A 25,562-nucleotide genomic window follows, 5' to 3' on the forward strand; every position below is an offset into this window, starting at 1 on the left:
CTTCATTTTTAAAAACACACGCCCATAAAAAAAGTTCTTGATCTGTTGAGGCAGCCTGCATGTAAAAGTCTTCGGTGCTGGTGAGGCACTAGTGCATTTGTGTCCAGTGATCGAGGGATTCGTGACTCACAGCATCATGGAGTAAAAATCGTGCATACACACTAACACTTAACACTGCAGATAAAAACATATAAACATGATTCTTTAGTGACGATTATAAGAAATCAGTGCATTTAGTTGCAAATATCTTTATGACTTGTAAATTGTTTCTGTCCATCCAGGGCTCATGCTGCATGTGTGTTTCTGTGCAGCTGCATTGAGCTATAACAGAAACTTAACACCGGTGGTCCACGTCCTGCGTGGCGCTGTTTGATGAGGTCACACAGGAAATGCATCACTCTCAAGTCGTACTCACTGCTGCAGAATCCCCGCATGAGCAGGAAGTCCGCTTCTCCTGTGCCATCTTTCCTTCCAGCAGTGTTTGAACGTTGTAAAGCGGGATTAAATGTGTACAGCAGAGCCTTGTTGGCGAGCGCGGTCAGGCCGCTCTCCAGGTGCAGCAGGTACGTGATGCCTCGGCTGATGCTGGTGTGAGGGTCGGCCAGTCTGCTGACGAGAGAGCCGGAGTATGACGGACAGCGCAGCGTCCTCTGGTCCAGATCCAACAAGGCCAGATAACGACTGTAGCGAGTCAGAGAGTGCAGAATGCTGGCTGAAGAGCTGGAGGACGATCTGGTCAAAAAGAAAAGAGGATGTAACAGAGCAGTTTCTATTTGGTCCTAACAGTGTCTCAAAAGAACCCTGTGACCTCAGGACTATGCACAATTAGGAATTAAAGGAATAATACATTTAAACCATCAGTAACCATCAGTCGACTGTGTGTTACGGAGTACCTGTGTATTCCTATCAGTCTCCAGGTGAGCAGGTCTGTCAGTTGCAGCGGCGTGGTCAAACACAGCATCACAGCGTTTCCATCAGGACCAGGAGCAGGCAGGAAGAGACTCAGAGCGTCCACCAGTTTTTTGACAAAACTCTCATCTCCTCCGATGACGACCAGCGGCCGCCCACTCAGGAGACAAAACACGGCATGCTGGGAGAATGAGTTCTGTTTGAGGAACCTGAGGGCTCTGAGTCCAGCCTTCCGTCTCCTCTTCTGATCCCAGCGGGTGTTGCTATGGACGTTTTGAGTGGGAGAAGGTGGCTCCGAGGAGCCGGTGAAGCTGGTGCAGTCGGATGCCTCGTCGACGCTCAGCAGCCTGAGAGGAGCGCAGGGCGGAGGCCACCGATCAACCTCAGCCAGGGCAACAGCAGGGGCGAAGCTGACTTGGAGGTCAGGGACTGACAGCATTGTCTGATGGACTTCAGGCCACTGGGGCGTCGACTCCAGAGCTTCTTCAGCTGATAAAACAGTTTTATTACATGTTAAAGGATATAAAGAATCGTTCCTGTTATTCACAAAGTTATTACTGAAATTCTCATACAGCACTTAAAAGAAGTCCAATGGGGCAAGAAACATGAGCAGTTGACGGATCAGATTTGGAAATACTCGGAAAGAAAATCATGGCAAGTGGTAAAATCCATCAGTTTGCAAATGTTATAAATATTTTTCTCGTACACTCACTTTCTGTTTTACCTCCAAATGAAGTGGTTTAGATCATTTGAGTTGTTTATAACCTGACTGTCTGCTCATATTTCCTGCCCCATCAGACTTTGCCGTGATCAAACAACCGAATCGAGGCTGCTTCAAAAGGCGGGTCTCGCTCTGCTTCCAAGCGGACTCTGGTGCGGTTCGTTTGTGGTGTGAAAGCAAACGAACCAACCACAGGGTTTTATGATGCAGATATGTGATTTTAGAACGATTTCAGAAGCTAAACTACTATTAAACCCATCATCTGATTGCGAAATCTGGACTCCCTGGAGCAACAGGTGATGGCCTTCTTCCACAACACTGGCTGGTATGTGGACAAAAACAACACTAAGATATGCCATCCTCTCCCTTGTTAAAACAAAAGTGAAAAACCAGTCTTAATAATTCTCTTTGTGAACAGACAACACAAACACATACTGCTGAAGCAGGGGAGAGAACTAAGAGAAGTCAATGTGTGTATATCAACAAACACCTGACAGGAAAATGCGGACATCAGCAGACAGGCATGCTTCCTGAGGAAACAGAACAAAGTACAATCGAAATGCACATGACTGCAAGGTTTTCGTCAAACTGAAAGGATCAATGGAGGAAGCAAAAGTGCTGGTAATAAGGGAAACTGAAGAACTTGACAAGTATCAGTGGGCACCTCCTGGGAGAGCAGCACGCTAAGGTAACTGATACTTGAACTTAAACTCAGGTCAGTTCACAAAAAGCACATAGCGTGACAGCAGACACACTACTTGGTCAGGCTTCTCCCGACTCCTTTTGAACGTAAAATGTTAATTTATGTGACATATTGAAAATGTGTTGAATATGTTCACCATTATTTATTGGTAACTTTTGTTTTTTACGAATACATAGTATTTATTTTTTTAATGATCTTCTTACGGTATATTTAATTCAATTCAAAGTTACCTGTCAGTCTGTATAACTTCATGTTTACTCCTCTTGGTTTGTACGTAAAAAAAAATCGATGTGAACCGAAACTGAAGATTCTTGATCTGGACCAAATGAAGCGAACTACAGGTGCACACCCTGGAGGTTTGTGGTCGGGTCTGTGGCACAAATCTTTGTGTAATAAATAAAGAAGACAACTAGAGAGAGAAGTTCAAACCTGGGCTCCTTTCTCACCTTCACACAGCTGACAAGTCACAGCTTGCAGTGGGTGTGAATGTCAGATTGTCAGTTTCTGAAAGTTGCAGAAATGGTCAGACGCAGCCCCTCAATCTGAGTCTAAAGGTGTGAGGGGATGGGGTTTGAAAAGCCATGCAACAGTCCAAGAAGCACTTATGAAGAAGCATTTTGGTAACTTAAGATGGCTACATTTAAAAACATCTTTTGCTCTCCAGTTTGGTCGTCTGCTCGTTTTACACGCTTCAAAAATTATTGATAATGGTCGATGGAGAAGAATGTGTTTTTCATGAGTAAAGAGTTTTCAAAATGAGCATAATAAGTGTGGACATAGTTCTATATTGTATTTAAATTGTGTTTCAGACATGAATATTGTAGCAGATGTTTTACCTTGCAGTAGTTTGGATGTCTTCTCAGGACTGTTGTCTTCATTGACTTGATTGCTGCTCAAACATTCAGTGACCGGCTCCTCTTTGCTCATAGCCTCACCATTACCACTTATTTGCTTTAAAGTCTCTTCTCTGTCAACACAGCTGTCGTCCTCCTGAACAGGCTCTTTGTTTTCACCCTCACTTTCTAAACTAGTTGCAGTCAGTGTCTTCTCCTCCTTGAGGACATCATCAGATTTACACTCTGCCGGTGTCTCCTCACTCTTAAAGCCGTTACTCAGAGGCTGGTGCTCTGCTTCTTCCTCTGTGATGGCAGTGAGGTCGTCAGGGATGATGGACTCTGTGGTACTCAGTACCTCAATGCTGTCCTCACTGTTGGCTCGTCTGGCGTACGCTTGCACACGCCTGATGTTTGAATCTAAAGGGGGTCTCCTGTAGGAGGTGTCCGTCATCCCAACTGGTGTTTCTGTTGAAGAGAGTGCACTGTGTCATCTGAACCAGATGTGATCTGTGGATTGCTTTTTCATAACAATAAGTTAATCATTTAATCTATAAAATGTTATAACAGAAAGACTCCCATCAAAACTTTGCAGAGCCCAAGGAGACATCTTCAAATGGTTTGTTTCGTCCGATCAACAGAACAAAAGCAAGATTAAATCTATAAAAAAAAGGCAGAATATCAGCAAATTTGCTAAGCTGGAATCAGCGAATGTTCAGCTTGATGTGTTTGCTCCATAAATACAACAAATCCAAAGCCTAAATGGAACCAAGCTACACTGCAAACTCCCTTGTTAACTATTTGCCCTCATGAACACTGTGATCATTTGCTACTGGTTTATCGGAGGTTCCCAGCAACAGTTTAAAGAAAATTGGGGATCCAGTCTTTGTCAATTACACCCCAAATCTAGGGAAAATACTACCTATAAATATCAGGGAAGCAAGCTCGCTAAATAACTTTAACAGAAAGCCAAAGACGTATCTCTTCACTTTAGACTTTAACTCAACCCAACTCAAATTTATTAATAAAGCACATTTAAAAATAACTCACATTGACCAAAGTGCTGTACTTAAATCTTTCTATTAATGCCTAACTGTCACCTGTGTTTACAGCAGCCAGAGGATGGATAAAAGAAAAGACTGCGGGTTTGGACTGCAGTTAGTTAATTTCACTAATTGTTTGTCTGTAAAATGTGTGGAAAAAGTCATAATTTCCCAGAGCCTGGGGTAGAATCTATAAATCACCACCATCAGCCCAGTAAAAAAAAAAAAAAAAAAAATTAAATAAAAAACTCATTGTTTTTTACCTCTGCTGTCAGATCCAGCGACAACATGCTGCGTCCGATAAGACTTCTCAGTCCCGAGCACCTCGATACTGTCACTGCTGCTCACACTTCCTGTCATCTCCATGGCAACACTGGGGTCAGGGGTCACTGTCCCAGCCTCTTCTGCCTCCAGTTTGATGGGGATCTCCTCCACACAGGAGCAGAATGACTCCAGGCTCAGTGGCTCTGACTGAAACATCTCGACGCGGCCTTTACTCCCTGTCGCCCTCGGCAGCTCTGCCTCAGCGCTCTCTCGCTCCTCCTCATCTCCATCCTCGGGGCTCCACAGCTCAAACAGGAAGTTGATGAATGTGAGTTTTCTAGACAACGACCGTGTGACACGAGCAGTTTGCAGCACACTCCTGTCGCCACGTAGGCGCCGCTCTGTGTCAGCAAGCTGCTCCTTCATCAGCGACAGGAAGTAAGTGTTGCAAAGCTCCTGCAGAGGCTTCAGATGGTGCTCAGACCTGCAGGAGGTGGATGTGGAGGTGGAGACAGAGAGACAGGGCTCAGGAGGCAGTAACGCTGTTGGGTCAGTGAGGGAGTCGGCTGGATCATAAGGGAGGAAGTCTGGCTGTTTCAGCTTCCTGTTTGGGTAGGAAGTGACCTGGCGTAGGAGATCTCTATGATTCAGGATTGAACGCTCAACAGCTTCAAGCTCATCTGCTGTTTCCCCGTCCTCTGTGAACCCATTTGCCGTCCTCTGAAGTTCTGTCTCCTGTTGCAGAGTCAACCGAGTGTACCTGAAACAGTCACAGAGAATTTATTTAGTCAACAGACTGTGAGAGCAACTTAACATCAGGCTAAAATGTTTCACTGCCCTCTCTGCTACACCTGTACCCACACCCAACTCTGATGTCACAGCACAGTGGAGTACACCTGCACATCACTACAGCAATATGTGAATTTTTACCACCCTAGGTCAGACAAGATTTCCAAGAGGCGTGAAGTTTAATCCAAACCTTCCACACACATGTAGCCACAAGGGTTTGACTTTTCATTGTCACCTGCCCACATCGACAAAGGTGCAAACTGCACAGAGTCTTTAATTTTGGATGTCTGCATGGACTTTATGTGCCATATACACATGTGGGGTCACATCCTGATACTTAACAGTCAGTTTAGTGAAAATAGAGCTACACTGAATTGCATGACGAATCTGGAAAAGTACTGGAAATAAACAAGTTGCCCTTGCTGCAGTGGCATCTCCCAACAACATGTGCACATTTGAATGCCAGCTGTCCTATGAAGTGAACAATTTTATCCTTTTGCCAGAATAAATTAACTCAACCAACTAACTGTGGTGTCACTGTGAAAAATAATATTAGTTGCTCTAATGAGGGCAGAGACAGCAAAGACAGTGACAATGTTGTCCAGTGTTTCAGTTTAATGAGTGAGTAATGCGTTACGGTTGCTTGTAGTGACGACAGCTCTTGAAAACCTGAAGAGAACATGTAGCTGTCCTCATATAAGCCTGCAATTTTACCTAAAATCAATTTTAAATACATACTCATATGTGTTAATTATCTACGCCAACCATTTACATAAGCTACTAAAAGTAACCATGGACACATTAGGCTGAAAGTCACGAGTTACTACAGCCATTAAATCAAACAGTTTTAACATTTATTTTGCAGACAGTTAATTATGTCTGCATTTTATGCCAAAGTTTGTCATCAATTAACTAAGATAACTTAGATAACTAAATCTCCAACCTATGCTGCTGTCACTTTCAGCAGGCAGCAGCAGCAGCAGACACTGCAGAAATGGCAGCGCCACAAGTTAGTGGATCACACAGAGTAGTTGCTGGATTGGTGAATATAATGGAATTTATTTTATTGAGATCAGTGCTGAAAAAATTAGCCAGTTATTCAATCACTGGACTGATAGAAAATTTGTCAACATCTATTTTGATATCAACTGATCTTTTAAATCACGTATCAAGTTAAACTGCCAAATACTCTTTGGTTTCAGCTTCTTATATACAAAGATGGGAAGCTGGCTGCTTTTGTCTGGTTTATATTGGTTTAATTCAATTTAATATCTTTGAAATGGACAACTTTGTGACATTATCTAGCCCAAACAAACAGGAATCTGAAAAAGATGCCACACGCTTCTCACTGGCTGAGCTGAAGTAACACATCTATGTGGCTGGGCATTGCTTGGAAAATGAGTATACCAGCACCAATACAAGTACTCTTAAAGTGATACCAACACCAATAGAGTACTTCATTTGATGCCCATAATGTGAATGGAGTGGTGTGTTGTATAGCCATACTTTGAAACGTTTTGGTGGCATCTCAGTGTGCTGAACTTGTTTATCAAAAAAGTGCCATGAAAAGATCCAGTCTAAGCCCTGAATGTCCTCAATTCCTAGAAACGCCCCTACACACACCTGTCCTGTGCCGGACCGCTGCGACTGGACCCTGGCGTCCTGTCATTTTTAAAAAGTGGCACCTGGGATAAGCAAGTTGAGTTTTCCTGCTGTATGGGTTGTAGCTGCTGCCACGAATGTGTGAGCTCCACACCAGGGATAGTTGTGAGGGTCCAGCCACCTGTACAGACAACTGACAGGGCTAAGTGCTAGCAACACATGGCTTACGTTACCTAACGGTTATTAAACTGGTTTAAAGACAGACTTTAGTTTTTTCAGTGTAGGTGTGAGTTTGTTTGGGTCAGTTAATCGATGTTAGCCACTGTTGTGTTAGCTTGTGCTAACTGTGCAGATGTCAAACTGACTATTCACTGGGGGAGAGCGGCTCTGGAGATGACAGCAACAGACAGTTTGCTGATCTGGTGGGGAGTTGGGAAGGTGCAGGATCAGACCCCCGGTGTAAAAAAGACTGCAGGTATCATTTGACACAAGACCTTTTGATACCACTTGGTACGTGTTTATTTCTGTCGATACCATAGAGGTATTGTGTTCGATACCAGGCCATATCTGTGTAGCTATGATGGTCTGTGCAACATTAATTTCATCTCATATCTGCAAGGGTCCACCCAAAACATACAGTATGGCTGCATGGACCCTAAAGCACCGACTCTCTGCACATGCAAACTAAAGTCCCGCATACCCAGAGGAGTTTCACTTTAAGTAGCTGATTTGACTTGTGCTCAGAGCTGTGTGGGTATGTACAAACTACACTTGACTGACACAACTGTCGCTCACCTGTTAGCTTTGGTGCATCTGTTAGGGTGGGACAAATGACACATTTATCATTCTAATTGGTACATGGAGTCCAGTGACCTTACATATTCCCAAAACAGCACAGGTGTTTTCATTTGACCTGGCTAATTAGACGTCTGCTAAGGGTACAGTCACATTATGTTTCAGTCCTACTGTGTACGAGAGCTGCATTTTATAGTCTGGTAGTGTGTTAATGCAACAACAAAAAATCAATAATGATACATGGGCTTAGGATAGTTTTTTAAAGATAAATGATTTCTGTACTGCAATTTCTTGTTTCTTACTGAAAACTTATTGGCTGATATGGATCTGGATCTGTAATAAGCTACTATCAGCCAAGTAGCCAGTGGTGGATGCCGATGTACATGTATATTGTTATTTCATCAAAGTAGATCTTGATCTTACTCAAGCTCCTGTAATTTCCTCTGCAGCTCCATGGAAAACGCTTGTCTGTTTCCTGTCTTGAGGCTGTCGGCGGCCTGAGAGAAGCTTGTCATCAGCTCAGAGAAGTTCTCCATCAGCTTCTTCTGGTCTGAACACACGTATGCCATGCAGAAAGGACGCACCATGCCCCGAGCCTCCAGGTCATACAGGGTCATGTGGTGAACATATGCGAAAGCGTCTTGGGCTGAATCTCCCAGAACCACTTTGGAGTCCTCGCTGAAGTTGAGGCGGGGGCCGGGGGATGAAGGAGGGGCATGGCAGGGGCCGGACGCCTGGTAGTCCACAGACATGATGCGGACAGAGAAGTGGTTGAGGTCGAATGATCCGATGACTCTGGGATCATCTGGTATCGTCAGCACAGGTTTGGGTCCCACCTGGAAACACACAGCAAAGGTTTGTAGAGACACAATATGATATAAACATTCACCCATAATGACTATTTCTGTCTTCACTGAAATCTGCACACTGAGACACAGTAAAAGGTCTGAATTAGGTCTGAAAGGATTAGTTGTTTTACACAAAATTAATCACCAACTATTTTAATAATCGATTGTCATTTTTTTTAACACCTAAACACCTAAATGTTCTCTTTTTGATGTTTTGAGGTGTTGATTGGACAAAACAAGACTTTGAAAACTTCACCTCGGGTTTTGAGATATGATAGACTTACTGTCTGACATCTGAAGACATCACATTGGGCTCTGGGAACTTGTAATGTTGTAATTTTCTAAAATTCTTTATAATCTAAAACGACTGATTAATCAAAAATATACAGCAGACAAGTCTACACCAGGGGTCAGCAACCTTTAGTATCAAAAGAGCCTTTTTTGTCCAAAGATAATCCAAAAAAATCTGCCTGGAGCTGCAAAACATATTTGAGCCTGATGGTCACACTGTGTATTGAGTCTAAATTAGCCTATCAACATAAAAAATAGGTCTAAATTAGCATTCAAAAATATTTTTCATCACAAGATGGCTCCTCTGCAGGGGGCTATATATGGTTATTTGGTATTTTAAATTGCAGTGTTAGCAGTAAAAGCAAACAAATCTGTCCACCCACTATTAAATTCTGTATTTTACCCTGAGACTTTTACTTTGATGGATTTGAATCCATTGCTAGACTAGCTAGGGAAGCTCAAGACCAGCCACCGCTGTTGAGGTTTGGGAAATTTTAGAGGAAAAGGTGCCAGGTCATAGACATACAACGCACATTTTAGTTGATGAAATGTTGAAACTTATAGTTTAGTTTAGTTACTTTATTGTCTCCCTTGGGAGAAATTTGTCTTGGACACAAGAGATGTTTACATATAACACAACAGAAAAGCACATATCAACATAGAAACATAAGAACCAGCACCAGATGTCCACAATCCTTCCATCTCGCAACCCCGCAAAGAGCCACTGGAGAGGGGCTAAAGAGCCGCATATGGCTCCAGAGCCGCAGGTTGCCTACCTCTGTTCTACACAATGAAAATAAACACCTGTGAGTTTTGTGTCTGTACATTTTTTAACAATCAATATACAGGATATACTAGACTTACACTAACTATTTACAGGACACTACCAGGCAGTGTTGTATATTCAGAGTTACACTTTGGTCCTTATTCTTAGTTCAGTTGTGTGGTTCATGTGTGACGTGGCCTTAGTTAGTGTGTCTGTGTGTGATGGCTGCTCATCTTGTGAAGAATATTAATGCAATTTGTTCTCTCATCTTTCTTGCAAAGAGAGATGTTTATCTCACTGTGACTTCCTAAATAACGTCACACTCGCCCCTCTAAGTTGTGAAACCGTTACCACAGCAAACGCTGAGCTAATATTGTGGAGAAAATGCAGCAACATAACCACACGTCTAACAAAACTAAAGGATATAAGTTAATAAACTTGTATAAAAAGATTAAATATTTCAAACTTCCTTTTATTTATGAACTTTGGTGCTTTGTTGAATTTAAAAAAGCAGATGTAAGTCACATATGTGAATGTTATTATTATTGAATCCTAGAGAGTTACACTACAGATCTATGACACTGCCACCTTAGTCTATTGTTCTACATAGCCTTATCTATTATTATGTAATTTTCTATAATGACTCTTATCATTCTACACCTTAATATCCCCAAACTATTATTGTATACTTCGCTCTGCACATGAAAATGAGGAATCTCTTTGCACATTTACAAAATGAATGCACATAAAGCACATATATAAACACTGGCCTCAGCTACTGTACTGTATATAGCTTTCTTTTATGGATTTACAGTATTTTTCCTACTTAATGTTTATTGTCCTCCACTTACTGGATCTGTAAGTGGCTTCAATCTGTTTTTATCTGAGGAAAACTGCAGGGCAGCTTTGGACAGGTGCCTCTTGTAAAAGAGATTTTCAATCTCAATACTTCCTGGTTAAACAAAGGTTAAATAAAAATCCTTACTCCATACTTTCGGTATCTTCGTCTGGTCTGTTTTATGTGCTGCTGTAACACATTTTATTTCCCCAGTAGAGCAATAAAGTTTTATTTCCACAGTTGTTCCTCCATGATAACTCCTACACCACACACTCTTGGTTCCCTCCAACATTACACCTGCATCACAGCAGGTACAGTATCTTTAATCATAAATAAAAAACACAAACCTGCTCTGAGAATTCAGCCACCAGTATGAAGTCTCTGTGAAACTGGGCGGAGGTGGTCCAGGGGTTGGGTGGAGGTAAAGGGGGGACAGAGAGCTCCTCAGGTAGACCCTCATGGTCCTCCTCTGCTTCCCCAAACTCCTCAGTGGCGGTGAAGGCCAGCAGGTCCGGTGACCCGATCATCTTCAGCCCACGGAGGATCTATGAGGAACCTGAAGATCACACATAGCTCGGCCCCGGCCTCCAGTCGGTGAGTCAGCTGTTCGGCCAAAACAACAACCGGGGACTTTAAGTACTTGTTGCGCAGTTGAGTACAACCATGAAACGAAAGCTGTACTAAATTAAAACTTCTCTCATGGCCCTCTCCGCTTCTCAACAGTCCCGTAAACAACTGTCAGGAACAGACTTCAGAGAAAACTTAACGGAGAAGCGAAACTTGCCTACGGGTAGTCACAAGGTTATGTTAGCTGACCTTTGTCCCGGGATTTATGTTCCTCTTTTTGTCGTAATTAGTTAACAAACATTCAGCCTAAAACTACTGGTGCCTCGGTGTCACATATTTGACCGGCAAACTGGATCTTCTGCTCCCATATTTAGCCATGTGACAGACGCCGGGCCGGGGACGCGCTCCTGCTGAGAGAGCGGCGCTTCATGAAGAACCAGACTGGAGGTCTCAAGTCTCACATACTAACGGACACTTCCGGTCAGCTCTTTCAAAATATTTTTTTTTTTTTTAACTTCCGCTAAAATACACAGTTAGGCCTACACTCAGCGAATCTAATGCAGTCATAAACAGTCCACTATTATTGGACTGAATTGTTAAATAATTATTGAATTATTACTTATTAAATGCTACAGAACAAAACTACTAAAGTAAAAGTCGCGCATAGTATTTTTTTTCATCTGATTTGTTTTGTGTGCGTTGTTTTTGTTTTGTGGTTTCCTTCTTTGTGTTTTGTTGTATTTTAGGTAGCCTTGTGGAACATCTTGGTCAAGGGACTACAGATGAAAAATAGCCTTTTAGCTAATTCTGGCATTTGTATACAATATACATTTATTAATTTGCACTGTCCCTTCTTAAATAAACTAAAACAGGGTATTTTCAGAAACACAACAGCTAAACTAACCATTTAAGAGAATTATGAAACAAAAATTGTAGATCAGAGCTCCTAACCCTAACCCAACCCACACAGGAAAAGTGCACACACTATGACTTTTTACGAATTGTTAAATGGCATGCAATCACTTTATAAAACTACAACAGTGGACAGTGATATAGCTTATATAACACTCACAATTTTATACTTTTTAACACATTTTAAAGAAATAAAAGAGAGAGACAGCCTATGGCGTTTGACACTGACATTAATTACCTACACACAGCAGTTGAGTAACAGCTTCTGCTGGGGTACAGCCATGCCACTTGCACAAACTGCACACAGAACTGCAGTTCACTGTTATATTAGAACCAGCAGTATTAATGATTGCTATTTGCTTAATCTATTCATGATTATGTTTATATATGCTAATGATTATTTCACACAGTGGTGCATGGCTGCTTTTTGTTGAATTGCAATTTTTTTTTTAGATTTTCTATCAATATATTATGAGGGGAGGCATATGATGTGGAGATGTGCCCTTCTAGTATATTATAATTACTGTTTAGAAATGTACTCATTATGCAGAATGGCCCATTTCAGAATAATATTTCTCATGCCTGTGGATATTCTCATTCATCCAGGTCATAGTTATCTCAAGGCAATTGAATCGAATGCAACTGGACTTGGTTTTGTCTTAGAAGACGTTTCACTTCTTATCCAAGGCCAATGATGTCACTGGTTCGTTAGTGCTCCAATGGTGTGTCGACGACAGTCGTTGAAACTCCTGCTGCAACGGTTGTCACTGGAGTCCAGTGACATCATTGGCCTTGTGAAGACCTCCCCAGAGGTTAAATACCTGGGTGCTTCCACACCAGTTTGTCAGACTAGTTCCAGCCTAGTCAGACAAGCATGAACTGATGAAGCCTCTTGGATAAGAGGTGAAACGTCTTCTAAGACAAAACCAAGTCCAGTTGCGGTCGATTCAATTGCCTTGAGATAATATTTACCATGTTATCAGATTGTTATGATTAATGCAGGGGTGTCAAACTCATTTTAGTTCCTAGGCTACAGCCCAGTTTGGGCCGGACCAGTAAAACCATTGCATAATAACCTATAAATAACAACAACACTATACACATTTCCCTTTCTTCTACCAAAAACATTAATCCATTTACAAAACAGATGATGAACAGCCTGAGATGTCTTTGAAAAATAAGTGCAATTTCAACAATATATCTCAGTTTTCCCCCACATTTAGTCAATGTACTAATCACTGTCATTACATGTGCATTTTCCCCACACATTTCACCAGATCACTACACCACACTAAAGTGGAAGCTATTGAGCAGGCAGGTTATCCCCTCCTTTACAAACCATTTGCAAGTCAAGAGTTTTGACTCCAAAATGTTCTGGAGTAGAAGTAAATAATACTGAAGTCCAAATAGGCTATATAAAATTTTTACTTAAGTACACTACTTCAGTGAATGCCACCACTGGTTATGTTAAGTTGTAGTTGAAACTGTTGAAAAGAGGTGTTAGTTCAACTGTCTGATCATACACGGAGTATGTGGTGCTATTTAACTGTACTGCTTTAAACTGACTTTTTTTTTTTGTCTATCTCATTCATATCAATAAGGTTATTGGTGGGTACTACTGGCTGGAATGGAAAATAATATTCATCATTATATTTCTGTTTGTTTATCATCACCTGAAAATAAGAATTGTGTTTTTGTGATCTTAAAATGAGCCCTTCATATGTACATATGGAGCGGGTCGTCTTCCACGGAGCATGCCAGGTATCTAAGGTAGCCCAGAAGAGAAGAACCAAAAGTGACTCTGGAGAGGGACTTTCACATTTTCATATTTCTTGAAGGCTTCAGTAGGTTTTACTAAACCTTGGGAATGGAGGCCTGAGCAGAGGGGTATTCAGTTGGTTGTAATCTGGACTTTCACCAGTAGATGCCACTGAATCCTACATACTGCATCTTTAAACTGAGCCCGTATCACATGTTGGTAGTCATCCAGTTCTGTTGTTTTCAGCTGCTGGTAATGGATCAGTGAGCTCTAATACCTGACTGACAGTCACATGACATGATTTCAGCATTTTGATTTGCATGACACCTGTGGAAGGCATTAACAATGTTGCACGACTCTTTGATTAATGGCAGGGGGCGCTACACACTGGGGAAAAAAGGTGTATGTCAAAGTTTCCCATGCAACACTGGGCCAAGACTCTCTTTAACACATGCTTTAAGTTAGACAAAAAATTCAGGGCAAGTGAGAACGAATCTAAACAAATGCTTTAATTTTTATTTGCAGTTTCACTTCTCATCACAGAAATTCAATCGTCTTTCACTCAGCAAGAAAAAACACAACTGAAGAAATGGCCACAACATTCATTCGGTATTTAAAAGCAACTGCATAAAATTATTAGGCAACTTTAATCATAATGTTGAGGGTTAGTTTACCCAAACAAGATTGGCAACATAACGAACACTAAATAAGACAAACAAAATCAAGCACACCTTCATCTCCAGTATAATAAAATATACACTCTGTGTTTAATAAGTCCAGCTGAGACAGACTGAATGGTTTCATTAGTGCATCAAAGCCTGTTGGTTTTCAGCAAGTCATCATTTTTCTGCATAGCTAGAATATATTAAAGAAGATTTAGGAAAATAATGCAGAGCACACACTACCAATAAGAGGCTAGAAAGAATGAATCAACCGTCCTCTGCCGTTATTAGATATACTGAACTGTATGTGGCCGTGCAGGATGTTCATGACTCCCTGTGAAGAATGATGATCACACAAACTCAAATGCAGACTTGGATGTGGTGTTAGAGTCAGGAACCTCCTGAAGCAGTGTTTCAAACATCTTAATGAACACTTCCTCAGCTCCTTTTCTCATCAGGTCTCTTTTCCTCGGGGCGATTTGTTTAGCGTGATTATCACTTTCATATCTGTAGTCTTCGCGTAGCGTCTCCTCCTCCAGTGTAGACAGTCCATGGTGCCGGCCATTTGTCATCTTAACTCTACCCTGTTCCCTTGCATCAAAGCAGGACGGAGGAACTAAACAAGAGTAGGCAGTGGGAAGAATACAACACCTCTGCCTTGAACCAAACATCTTGGACTATAAAGATTACTCCTTCAATCCGCTTGTGTGTGTGTGGTATGAGAGCTTGAGAGATGTGTGTGCAGACAGTTATATGAGCAGTATTTCAGGCTCTGACACAGCGCAGTACAGCATGAAGCCCATCTGGTCCACCTGGTCCTCTGACAAGCCGCTCAGCAGATTGACAGCTGGCTTGAAGTAGCTGTGTAAAGCCCCTTGTTCGAGGTAGCCAATCAGCTCTGTGATACACTGCTGGAATCTCACATCCAGGCTCATTTCGGACCAGTCGCTCTCACTGTCACTGAGGTGCAGGATGAGATTGGCCAATGGAGCTGCTTCGAGCGGCCGCAGGGCGGGGTTCAGTCTGCACACCGCCTTGAGGATTTTAAGTGTGTGTCTGCGGTGTCCGTCGTCAGCAGTGTCGAGCTGAGCCAGGCGCTGCATCTCCCACGGGTAGAGGGACAGGTGCCAGGCGTTGACCCAAGGAGAGGTGAGCTCCGGCTGGGCGGTCAGAACCACATCCTCCTCCCTCAGCAGAGGCAGCATGGTGATAAACAAGGACTGATCATTGCTCGGTGCCCCGATTACATTTCCAGGCCTAAAAAAATAACAACAGGAGAAAAATCCATGAGAGAGAGAAAGCACGTCAAGTTCAGCACGCGCAAACATCACACAGAATGTTTAACCTGTATTAAATCACATTTGTTTATAGCTAATAATACAAGCCATTCAGCTTTACAGAGAACCATGTTTTTCTTTTAGCATCCTGTTTCCTGCAGGGATTTGAAGGTTTTTTCTTTAATTGCCTTTTTAGTACTTTCATACACAAGACTGTAAGAACGCTGTTACACATCAGGAACACAAATTATCACCAGTTCAATAGATAGAACAGGTGAATCAACAGCGGCTTACCACTGAAAGTTTTATGATTATTTGGAAACTGATGTCAACACATTACATTAGCTAACTGCTGCATCAACAGCTATTAAATAAATATGTCATCACTGGCTTCTGAGCTTTAAATTGTAACTTCTAATAGTGCATGAAACCCATTAAAACTGAGCAATTCATTTGTAATTGAATCTCAACTCTGTTCTTTATTGTTGTTTTCAGACACACACCGAATCTCCAGTCTCAGGTCTGGTCCTCCCAGTACAGGTCTGACGAGACAGTCCAGGGTGCTGCTGATGGACGGCCAGTTTATTGTTTCCATAACAGCTTTACTAAACATGTTCACAACAGCTTCTGCAGACAGGTAACCACCCACCAGGTACCTGCAAGACACAACAAGAGACTGTTTTAGTGGATGGGCCAGCCTTCCTACAGAATGTTTCCCTGCAAACCTTTAGCTGTGATTAAGTGAGTCTATTACGGCTGCTTCAATGTAAGATACAAAGGCTGATGTAAAAGGTGTAGCATCACCCTTTAAGCTTAAATTGCTGAATTCTGTTGCTGGATGATGATTTAACTACATCAGTGAGCTGTCTATGGTTTCATCACTTTCACTTTTTATAATTACACATATTCTGATTCAATATTAATATAGAAAAAATGATTCAGGCTTTAAAGGACCTCGTCTGTGAATGTCTGAAATGTAAATTACAACATAAATTACTAAAAATGCCAAACATTCTCTAAATCCAGCCTCTAAAATGAGACAGCTGGTTGCTTTTCTTTGTCACATCATTGTAGAGTGAAAATTTGGGGGGGTTTGCACTACAAGTTAAAAGAAACAAGACGTGGGAAGATTCCATCTTTGGTTCTGCAAAGTTGTCATGGGCACTTTTTGACTATTTTATGACATTTCATAGACTGAACTATTAGAAAAAAGATAATCAGCAGAACAATCAATTATGAAAAAAAACCCATGAGTTTTGGTTATTTACTGATTTACATGGAAGAAATGTTGGCATATTCATTTTTCCTAACAATCACATCTGCATAATTTGTAGCAAAAACATATTTGTAACTAATAAGCAGCTGTGTTTTTCTTACAGACTTAGAATATGTAGCCCCTTTCCCACTGCACACAAAAAAACAAAACACTAACATCTGGCTTTTTTATGAAATGGGAACAGTTACAATTGGCATTCGCACCCGGGTCAAATGACTCTGCAGTAGTCACAGGTATTTATCAGCTCCAGCTCCAATCCGCTTCCATCTGCAGTGATGGAGATACAGCACCTGGGTGGACATGTTAATTTTAGCCCTATGTCGGCGCAACGCAGTGACAGGCCACGAAAATACCATTCGTCTCCACCCAAGCAGCACTCGAACATTGTACAAAGGTAATTGCCACCGAGTTTGAAAGAGAGACCTGATTAAGTAGGAGATATAAAAACCACTGTAACATTTTTACTGCGCTCCATGCTTTTTTCTGCTGCTTACTAACCTGTTTTCAGACCAGTCAGTGATGTTGAACGTGACACATCAGTGAAAAAACACACACATAGCAAGGCATACTCATTTGCTGCAGAGCTGTGTGCACAACTCTGGTCTACTGGCAATGGGAAAGCAGTCAATCAACTATTTCTAGTAGGTTTTCCTGTGTTTAAAAATGATGAAGGGGACTTGTGGAGGGGAGAACAGATCAGTCGACAAGTTTGGGATTGGATCAATCAGAGCTGATCAGATCGATAGTTTAGAGGAGCAGCTGCTGCAAAGGCAAGTAAAAGCAAACTTTTAGAGCCAGCACTGGTCTGTGAGGTGCGCGGTTTCCATGGGAACTCAGCCGGTTTCATTTGAAGTGGGTTGGAAAAACTATGGACAACACTAAAATGAGAACACTGTTGTTCTAATAAATAGACCCATATTATTTTTATATGAACTAACGAACTTTTAACTTTCATTTTCTCTGCAGCAGGCGTTTTAATGTGCCCAGAGTATGTTGGGTTCATAACCACGATTCATATATTCCAGATGCGCTCCAAATGAACAGTCCAGCTCCTTAGAAAAAAAAAAAGAAAAAAAAAAAGTGACAGCATATGCTGAATGAAAATTAAATGAAAATTATTATTCCTAAATTTGTGTGATCACCTGTCCCAGTAGCTGCGTCCTCTGGGAAAATACTCCAGATTGACCCGTCTGACCATCCAGTGCAGCGGGTGTGTGAGCAGTGTCTCCTCTCCTGGGATGAGACGCCACAGAGAGGCTTCCAGCTGTAGAGGCACCAGCAGACATGCATGGTCCGCACTGACCACCTGAACACAGAAATAAACCCAGGTGGCATTCATCTAACTTGGTGTACACTGTCACTAAAGGGAAATAAAAGTTATGTAAAAGTGTATTATCAGCTAAAAAAAAAAAAACATAATGTGTGCGTACCTGCAGGTCATCCAGCAGAGAGCCTCCAAGGCTCATTTCTCCCAGGGGCATGTCAGGGAGACGGCTGCGCAGAAAGCCCTGGATCTCAGTGCAGATGTCCAGAGCTAGCGACTGAGCCCTCTGGACCTCATGTGAAGCGAGTGCTGCCCTTGTGTGATAGTACTGCTGCAATCGCTCCTGAACACATTTCATACAGTTCTCCAGTGATTCAGAGCTCAGGCACACAGCTACTCTACTATGTCCATGTATGTGCATCCTTCACAGAGGCACAAATACTGTGTTGCTGAGATAACAGCTCTAAACATGCAGTTAACAAAAGAGTTTTTACACTTCCACGGGGAGTACTTGCAGCTGTCTCTTGAGTAATATAATATTCAAAGTCATTCTGTGCCTCTAAGCAGACTAAGGAACTCTGACAGGATGATGCTCTGCCAGTTAAGTTGCTGCGAGGAGGAAAACTATTTTGTTACTGCTGTTAAAGGAGCATTTAAAGGTGAACAATCAATCAGCAAGTGTGGGTACTGCATTAAGTTTTATGGTGCATTAAAAGCCCTACCCATGGTGCAACATGAGTGGACCTAAGAAGCATCAGAAACAATAGTAGCTGCCATAAAAATATTGTGGTACCTTCACAGAAACAAGTCGTTTAAATTACAAGTTTTGGCAAAGAAAAGTCTAATTTAAGGTTTTCTTTTTAGGCGTACACTCCCAGTATTCATTGTGAAAGCACCGTTCCAGAGATGCAGAATAGAAAATTAAGATGTGTAACTATTCATAAAAGATACGATTTGCCTAAGCTTTCTTTAAAGGCAAAAACCATTGTTTTAAATCCCCTCATGTCCAGTCATGCGTTCGCGGCCGCTCTACTAAAATTTACTGAACAAATTGTTTCATGTCGCTCACACAGAACAATCCACAACACTTCTGCTTATGTGGATGTTCTGCACACTGACTCAAAGCTGTTTTCATGCTTGTTTGACTTCTTCTATACAGCCAGTGCACAAGCGCACACAGTATTTTGATTATGCAGGGCTCTCGGGGCTCTGTGCAGCCTAACCAGTGCATAACAATGCGTATCCCCTAAGCACTGCGCTTTACAAAACATGTTACACACGCATAAATGAATGAGCCAACACTGAGCAGAGCTCTTACAGCAGCTGCTATGACTGAATGCATAATCTATGCCTTGAAGGGCTCAGAGGGGAAACGTCAGAGCGTACCTGCAAACTGAGAACGCACAGCTGGAGTCTCTTGGACTTGGATTCAGGTTTGGACTCCAGAGAGGACGTCTGAGGTTGTTGGCACAAGTCAGCTGGTTGAGAAAGAAGTTAAAACAGTGGTCAAGTAATGATAAGACCGCCAGAGTGATGATTAAAATATATATATGATGATATACATCTCTATTTATCTGTGATATTTTTGTGTGTCATTTGCCTGAACACTTTTGGTGCTGACATATAGCACATACCTTTCTGCTGTTTGGCCGCCTTGGCAACATGTTTCATCACCACACCCTCTATGCCCTTCTTGATCAGTGTGGGGGAAGCAGAGACCAAACTCAACTCCTCCCAGCTCTCAGCCATCTTCTGCTCCACCTTCTCATCATCAGCTGCACGGCCTGCGCGCTCTATCAGCTTAACACAAAGACTCATTGTCACAGACTGCACTGCATGACTGATGATGCACTGCCCAGATACAGAGTGCATACGCTGCAATAAACCTTGGGCAAAAAATCTAGATTTAAGCGGCACAAAGATATCTTCAGCTTCAAGGAACAGGACCATCCTGAGGAGTTTCATGTTTTAGTCCATTAACTACAAATTACATATTTTGCATTACTGCTGACCATTTTCCAAATGTATTTTTGACTAATTTCCTGTCGTCCAGGCAGCAGCAGATTTACATTTAATACACTACTAAACAAAAAAAATCACAACATGTTGGACACACTCTAGGTACTGTATTATTGTGAGCATTTTACTGCTTTCATTTACTTTGTCCACTTAGCTGATTCCCAAGTCAGCTGCCTAACAGCAATCATTTTAACACTCAATATTCTCAAGACAGATTCAACCTGGAAAATTACGATTCTGACCATACTGCCGGATTGAATTACCAATCACAAAGCTTGAGAATGCAAGTGACCTATTTGTAGTCTTACAGGGTGCCTACTGGTATCAAACACTTAACTTTAACACTTTTTAGGACCCCGTCAAGATCATTTTTTAACCATATTTAAGACTGATTATTGGACAAATCATATTTTTCTTTGTCAACAACTGCAAGTAGGTATAAGAGTAGGTAGTATATATGTAGTGAGATTTATCTACATTTTGCCAACAGGTAAGCGCAACTATAAAGCAAAAAGACAGTATTAGGTTCCAGGGCTAAACAATTACAAGAAGCAAGTAAAATGCCACGTCGGACTAGTTAATGTAGCAACTCACTGGTGGTAAAAAAGAATTAAACACATTGTTGTTTCCAGAGCAGATGATGGTAGCTAAGTAATGTGTCATCTTGCTCTCTTCTCATCTCTACTGACAGTTGCACGTGTGCAGTACCGATCAAACACTTGTGAGAAAATGATGGCAGGTATAGACAAAGTTAATGAGCTGAAGTGCAAGTGAGCATTTCTGAAACAGCAGCTTAGTTGAGTTAGAAGAGAAACCTGGTGGAGAAACTCCAACTAGGTCTTGCACAGTTTCCTGGAAGGCTTTAGTCTTTGTTATTTGATCACCACTAATAAATAAAACAATTTGTATTGGAGCAAGTAAAACTTGACTTTGGGCAAATAGATTTCTGACTCTCTTGCCCGACCGCAAGTGGGTTAGAAAGTTGAACTCAGTGGTAGTTTTGATGATTTGTAACATCAGAAATATGGACGTTCACACAGAAGAGCTCGTCTCATTATGATGAAAATAAATTTAAAGATGAGTAAATGAAATAGATAAAAATGTTTGAGGCAATTAAGACCTCGAAAATTCAAAACAAAGATTAATATAAGACATTTAAGACCTAAAATTTAAAATGTAAGACATTTTAAGACTTTTTAAGGACCTGCAGACACCAAATTAACAATTTGCTGTTTTTGTATGATATTCTGCAACTTTCTGAATGTACTTTCCAGCATACAGGTAATAAAACAGCTATAAGATGAACTGCCAATCTATAAGTGCACATGATACTGTTTTGAATTCTAGCGTAGTACTTATGCATTAAATATTCATGGAGAATCCTGGGCTTTTCAGCTCTTTTCCACCCTAGGTCAGAATTTTTGCAGTAATGAATACCTCCTAATAGAGATGAATGAAGAGTGCATGAACGACGCACTGATGTGGTACTAACAATCTCAAAAACACTCACCCGTTTCACTGCCAGTGTAGCAATTCCAAGCATGGCAGCCCCGCCAACTCCCAGAACCAGCCGGGCATTAGACAGCAGGAAGTCAATCACCATGGCGATGCCATCCTCTCCTCGCCTCCTACTGCCCTGGAAGTTCATTGCTTCCTTTTTTGTTGTTAGCCTTGGGAAGGAAGAATGCATAAATTCAAGCAGGCAGAAAGGAAAATGAACTTGACTTGCAGTTGTTATTTATCTCTGGAAATCATGGGATGCAGCTGCACTTCCTCATGAAAGTTATTAAATCAGAATAAACCCATCAGATGGACTGACAGGATATGTTATGCTGTATTTTTATTCAAATAAAATAAAGCATAGATATCCAGCAAACTAATACTCAAATATGTACAAACAGGTAGAAATGGAAAAATGAGTAAAGAGACTTCACAAATGCACGGCACAAAGGGTCACTGCATGGTTTGATGTATGTGAAAACACTGCAGATTATACACACGTGAACACCTTTGATCATTAAAACACTAAATACAGGAGTGTTATTTGAAGAAATGATGTTCATCCCCTTGGAGAATCAGTACCAAGCAAAAGTAAAGCTGTTCTGGAGACATATGAAGACCAACACCTTACTTAAACACATTTTAAAAGACTTTTTCCTTAAATGTGTCAGAAATATCTCAAACGCAGATGGCTTCATGCTGACGAAGGGCTCACTGAATAGTTTAGATAAAGATATGAATAAAATGCTACTGCAGTCACCAGATCTCAACCGAGTTGAACACAGATGAAAGATTTTGTATCACTGTCTAAGACAATGCTCTCCACCATTGTCTCCATAAGAGCAAATGATATAATATAAACATTTATCTCTGAATCTATTTAGTGACATCTGTGTCTCTGATGCTATACGTCCTTTTGTTATGTCTGGCTATGTTTGTTTTTCTCTCCATCTGCTGTTGCAAAGGAGAACTTGATCATAATTTGTGGATCAATAAAAGGTTGTATATATTTATGAGATGCAGGTGAATGGTGTTCATCCTTCCAACAGAGTTCCACAGACTAAGCAAGGAGCATAGACGCTTTTCTGAAAACTTGTGGTGGGCTGACTCCATACTAAGACACTTCACATTGGTTTTTCCTTTGTCACCCATCTGTATGTGATCATGTTATAAATATACGCTCAGTTTGAACAAAACTTGAACATGCTCACTGTGCTTGTCATATTTATCTCCTGGCACCTGAGATCCAGAAATAGCAAGGGGACATAATCCTAAACCATTTCAACCAAGTGCACGTCCCCTTTCCTTGCCAAAGGTACAGGATCCCAAGAATGGAGACATGCTCTATTTATAGACCCAATACATGCCTGAGTCACACCGGCTGAGTCAAATATATAACAACCTCCCCTGTCAAGTTACAGTACAACAAATGTCTGCAGCTCTCTCAGTGCTGGGGCGACACGTTCAACATCAGACCAAACTTCACTTTTTTGGTTTAGTGTTAGTTACCTTACCATCAGGTCGAGCAAAGGACCCCTGATATTGACATGTTACACAACACTGATTACAGCTGCAAACATATGAAGCAACTGATAAAAGTATAGATCAGTGAGACAATAATGCTATTTCTCAATATGCTTTTAGTTGTCTCCGGCCAGTACTTCCATAACACAGTTTATTCTGCAATTTAAGCTTGAAATATATCTAATATAAAGTATTTCTGATATATTACCTGTGGCAGATTTATAGCAATTGCAGCATCACACAACACCAGGTTGTTATTGTAAGTGAGGGGACATGCAGCCTCTCTAGACCGGACTGTCGCAAAGAAAATGCATGAATAAAAATGCTTTCTTTGCACTATTATTATTTGTGTTTGTGAGATACTGTACTGACCAAAGGTGGCAGCACTGCAATGCAATAACGACAAGTTGTTACATGAGGACACTGCAGAATAAGAGCACTTTGACATCTCCAGCAAGGACCTTAAGCAAAAGATTTTTAAAACTTAATTTATAGTATGAATACATGTCATTCTGCTGGCTGGATTGCTGACAGCTTATCACATTGACTGCATCACCCCCTGCTGATTATTTATGCAATGCTGACGCACTTCGACACTGCCACTGTGTACATCACGTACTGCACGCCACATCTTTAAGGACTAATATCTCTCTGTACATTGTATTGTTTATTTTATTTTTATTTTTAATACTGTGAATTCCTAGGATGTATTTCTGCACCTTCCTATCAACTTCTACAATTTTAAATAGATATATGGGACATATTTTTAAGCATTGTCTTAAAAATACTTCTATTTTCTATTCAATAATTATGTTTTTTGTCTACATGCACCCAACACCACAACCAATTCCCTCTATGTGAAAACCTACTCTGTAAAAACAGTTCAATGTTATACTAATGACCCTTTTTCACCCCTGCTCCTCCTCCTCCTCCTCCTCCTCCTCTTCCTCCTCCAGTGTTTTGATACTCTACAAATGTAACGCCAGAGACTGGCAACGTGACAGAAACATAACACCATAAATGTCCATCTAGCTGACCAACACAACCAAGAGACACACTAATGCTGGGTATTTTAGCAGCATGAAAAGAAGCAGTAAACGGCTGCCAACTCCTGCTAGCAGCTAACGTCAGTTAGTCAAGCTAGCCAGCTAGTTAGTTAGCCACATTAGCAGTCAGCGAGAGTTACCCCTCCAACTTCTGTTAAATATACTTACCACTCAGCGCGGAGATAAATACAACAGTCCTATTCCACACCATGAGTGTTTTGATTAAATCCGTATTTCGATACTCTTTAACAACAAAGCGTAAAGTTATTTCGTATCGTTGACGGACGTGTTAGTAGGGTAAATATAGCTCAAACAACGAGCTAACAGCTGTTGGCTTCTTCTTCGTCCTGTTAATTCCGGTTGGTATTCAACGTTAAGGTGCAACAGCGCCCCCAGGAGAAGCCCCGAAACACCGACACCAACTTTAAATACAGTGCAAGCAGGAATGAAACGTAACTAAATACATTTCTTACTGAACGTTTCTTAGCCTAAGTACAAATTTGAGATCGTTGAGATAGCTGTGCATTCTTTTGTGCAACTCTCCCTCCTCATTGCCTCTCTGTGGGGCTGTGCATTGCACATATTCTCTATAATGTGAACTTATGCACGTCCCCTGATCACAAAACTGTCCAGGTCTCTCATTCTGAAACAGTTATAGTGTAGGTATTCGTTATAGTATTTTATTGTAATCTTTCTATTCTATATTATTCTATATTTCATATACCTCCATTTTTTTACTTTCACATTTACCTGTACTTATCCGTGTCATTGGGCAGCTGCAACAGCTGATAAAGGCTTATCTTATTTTACTTGAGTATTTCTATTTAAGGGCATTTATACCCGGACTCTGCTATGCATTTCAGTGGCAAATACTGTACTTTTACTTAAATACTTGTATTTAACAGTTACTTGTTTCTTCTCAGACCAAGATTTTACTTACAAAACATATGAGTTTCCTGGACCAGTGTGTAAAATACGGCACATTACTACAGATTAAACTACAGTACATGAAGCAGATAAAATCTGACAGACTGCAAAATTGAAATACCACTAACATATTTATATTTCTCATTAGAAATGAGTCAATAATATAACACTTACAGGGGCCATTCTACCTAATGAGTACTTTATTGGATGTAGGAATTGTAATCTTTTATTTTAATAGTGTGGTATTGCCATTTTTACTTATAGGTTAAAGATTTGAATACTTCTTCCATCACTGACATTTAGTAACTATTTTAGTGCTTTTGATAACATCACAACGTCATCAGCGGCAGACCAAAAGTTTGGACAAATTCCAGCAGCTGTCCCCAGATCAAGGATGAACTTTGGACCTCTTATCTCTGAAACTCTT

The 25,562-nt window shown here is 41.1% G+C and overlaps 2 protein-coding genes across 2 annotated transcripts; both read right to left on the bottom strand.

Annotated features, from left to right (window-relative positions):
- smcr8b (Smith-Magenis syndrome chromosome region, candidate 8b) lies at positions 1 to 11,076 on the bottom strand. The gene is made up of 6 exons (XM_033624605.2): positions 10,750 to 11,076; positions 8,083 to 8,495; positions 4,473 to 5,233; positions 3,170 to 3,634; positions 894 to 1,398; positions 1 to 732 (listed from the first exon to the last, which is right to left on the bottom strand). Exons 1-6 carry the CDS (start codon positions 10,927 to 10,929, stop codon positions 285 to 287), a joined length of 2,772 nt encoding a protein of 923 aa, XP_033480496.1. The 5' UTR covers positions 10,930 to 11,076; the 3' UTR covers positions 1 to 284.
- Positions 11,077 to 14,127: 3,051 nt separating this feature from the next.
- mief2 (mitochondrial elongation factor 2) lies at positions 14,128 to 24,549 on the bottom strand. The gene is made up of 8 exons (XM_033625243.2): positions 24,377 to 24,549; positions 21,649 to 21,808; positions 19,754 to 19,919; positions 19,506 to 19,597; positions 18,286 to 18,462; positions 17,998 to 18,161; positions 16,083 to 16,235; positions 14,128 to 15,559 (listed from the first exon to the last, which is right to left on the bottom strand). Exons 2-8 carry the CDS (start codon positions 21,784 to 21,786, stop codon positions 15,052 to 15,054), a joined length of 1,398 nt encoding a protein of 465 aa, XP_033481134.1. The 5' UTR covers positions 21,787 to 21,808; positions 24,377 to 24,549; the 3' UTR covers positions 14,128 to 15,051.
- Between the last annotated feature and the right edge of the window lie 1,013 nt (positions 24,550 to 25,562).

This window comes from Epinephelus lanceolatus, chromosome 3 (genome assembly GCF_041903045.1).
Source record: "Epinephelus lanceolatus isolate andai-2023 chromosome 3, ASM4190304v1, whole genome shotgun sequence".
Taxonomy (NCBI): Eukaryota; Metazoa; Chordata; class Actinopteri; order Perciformes; family Serranidae; genus Epinephelus; species Epinephelus lanceolatus.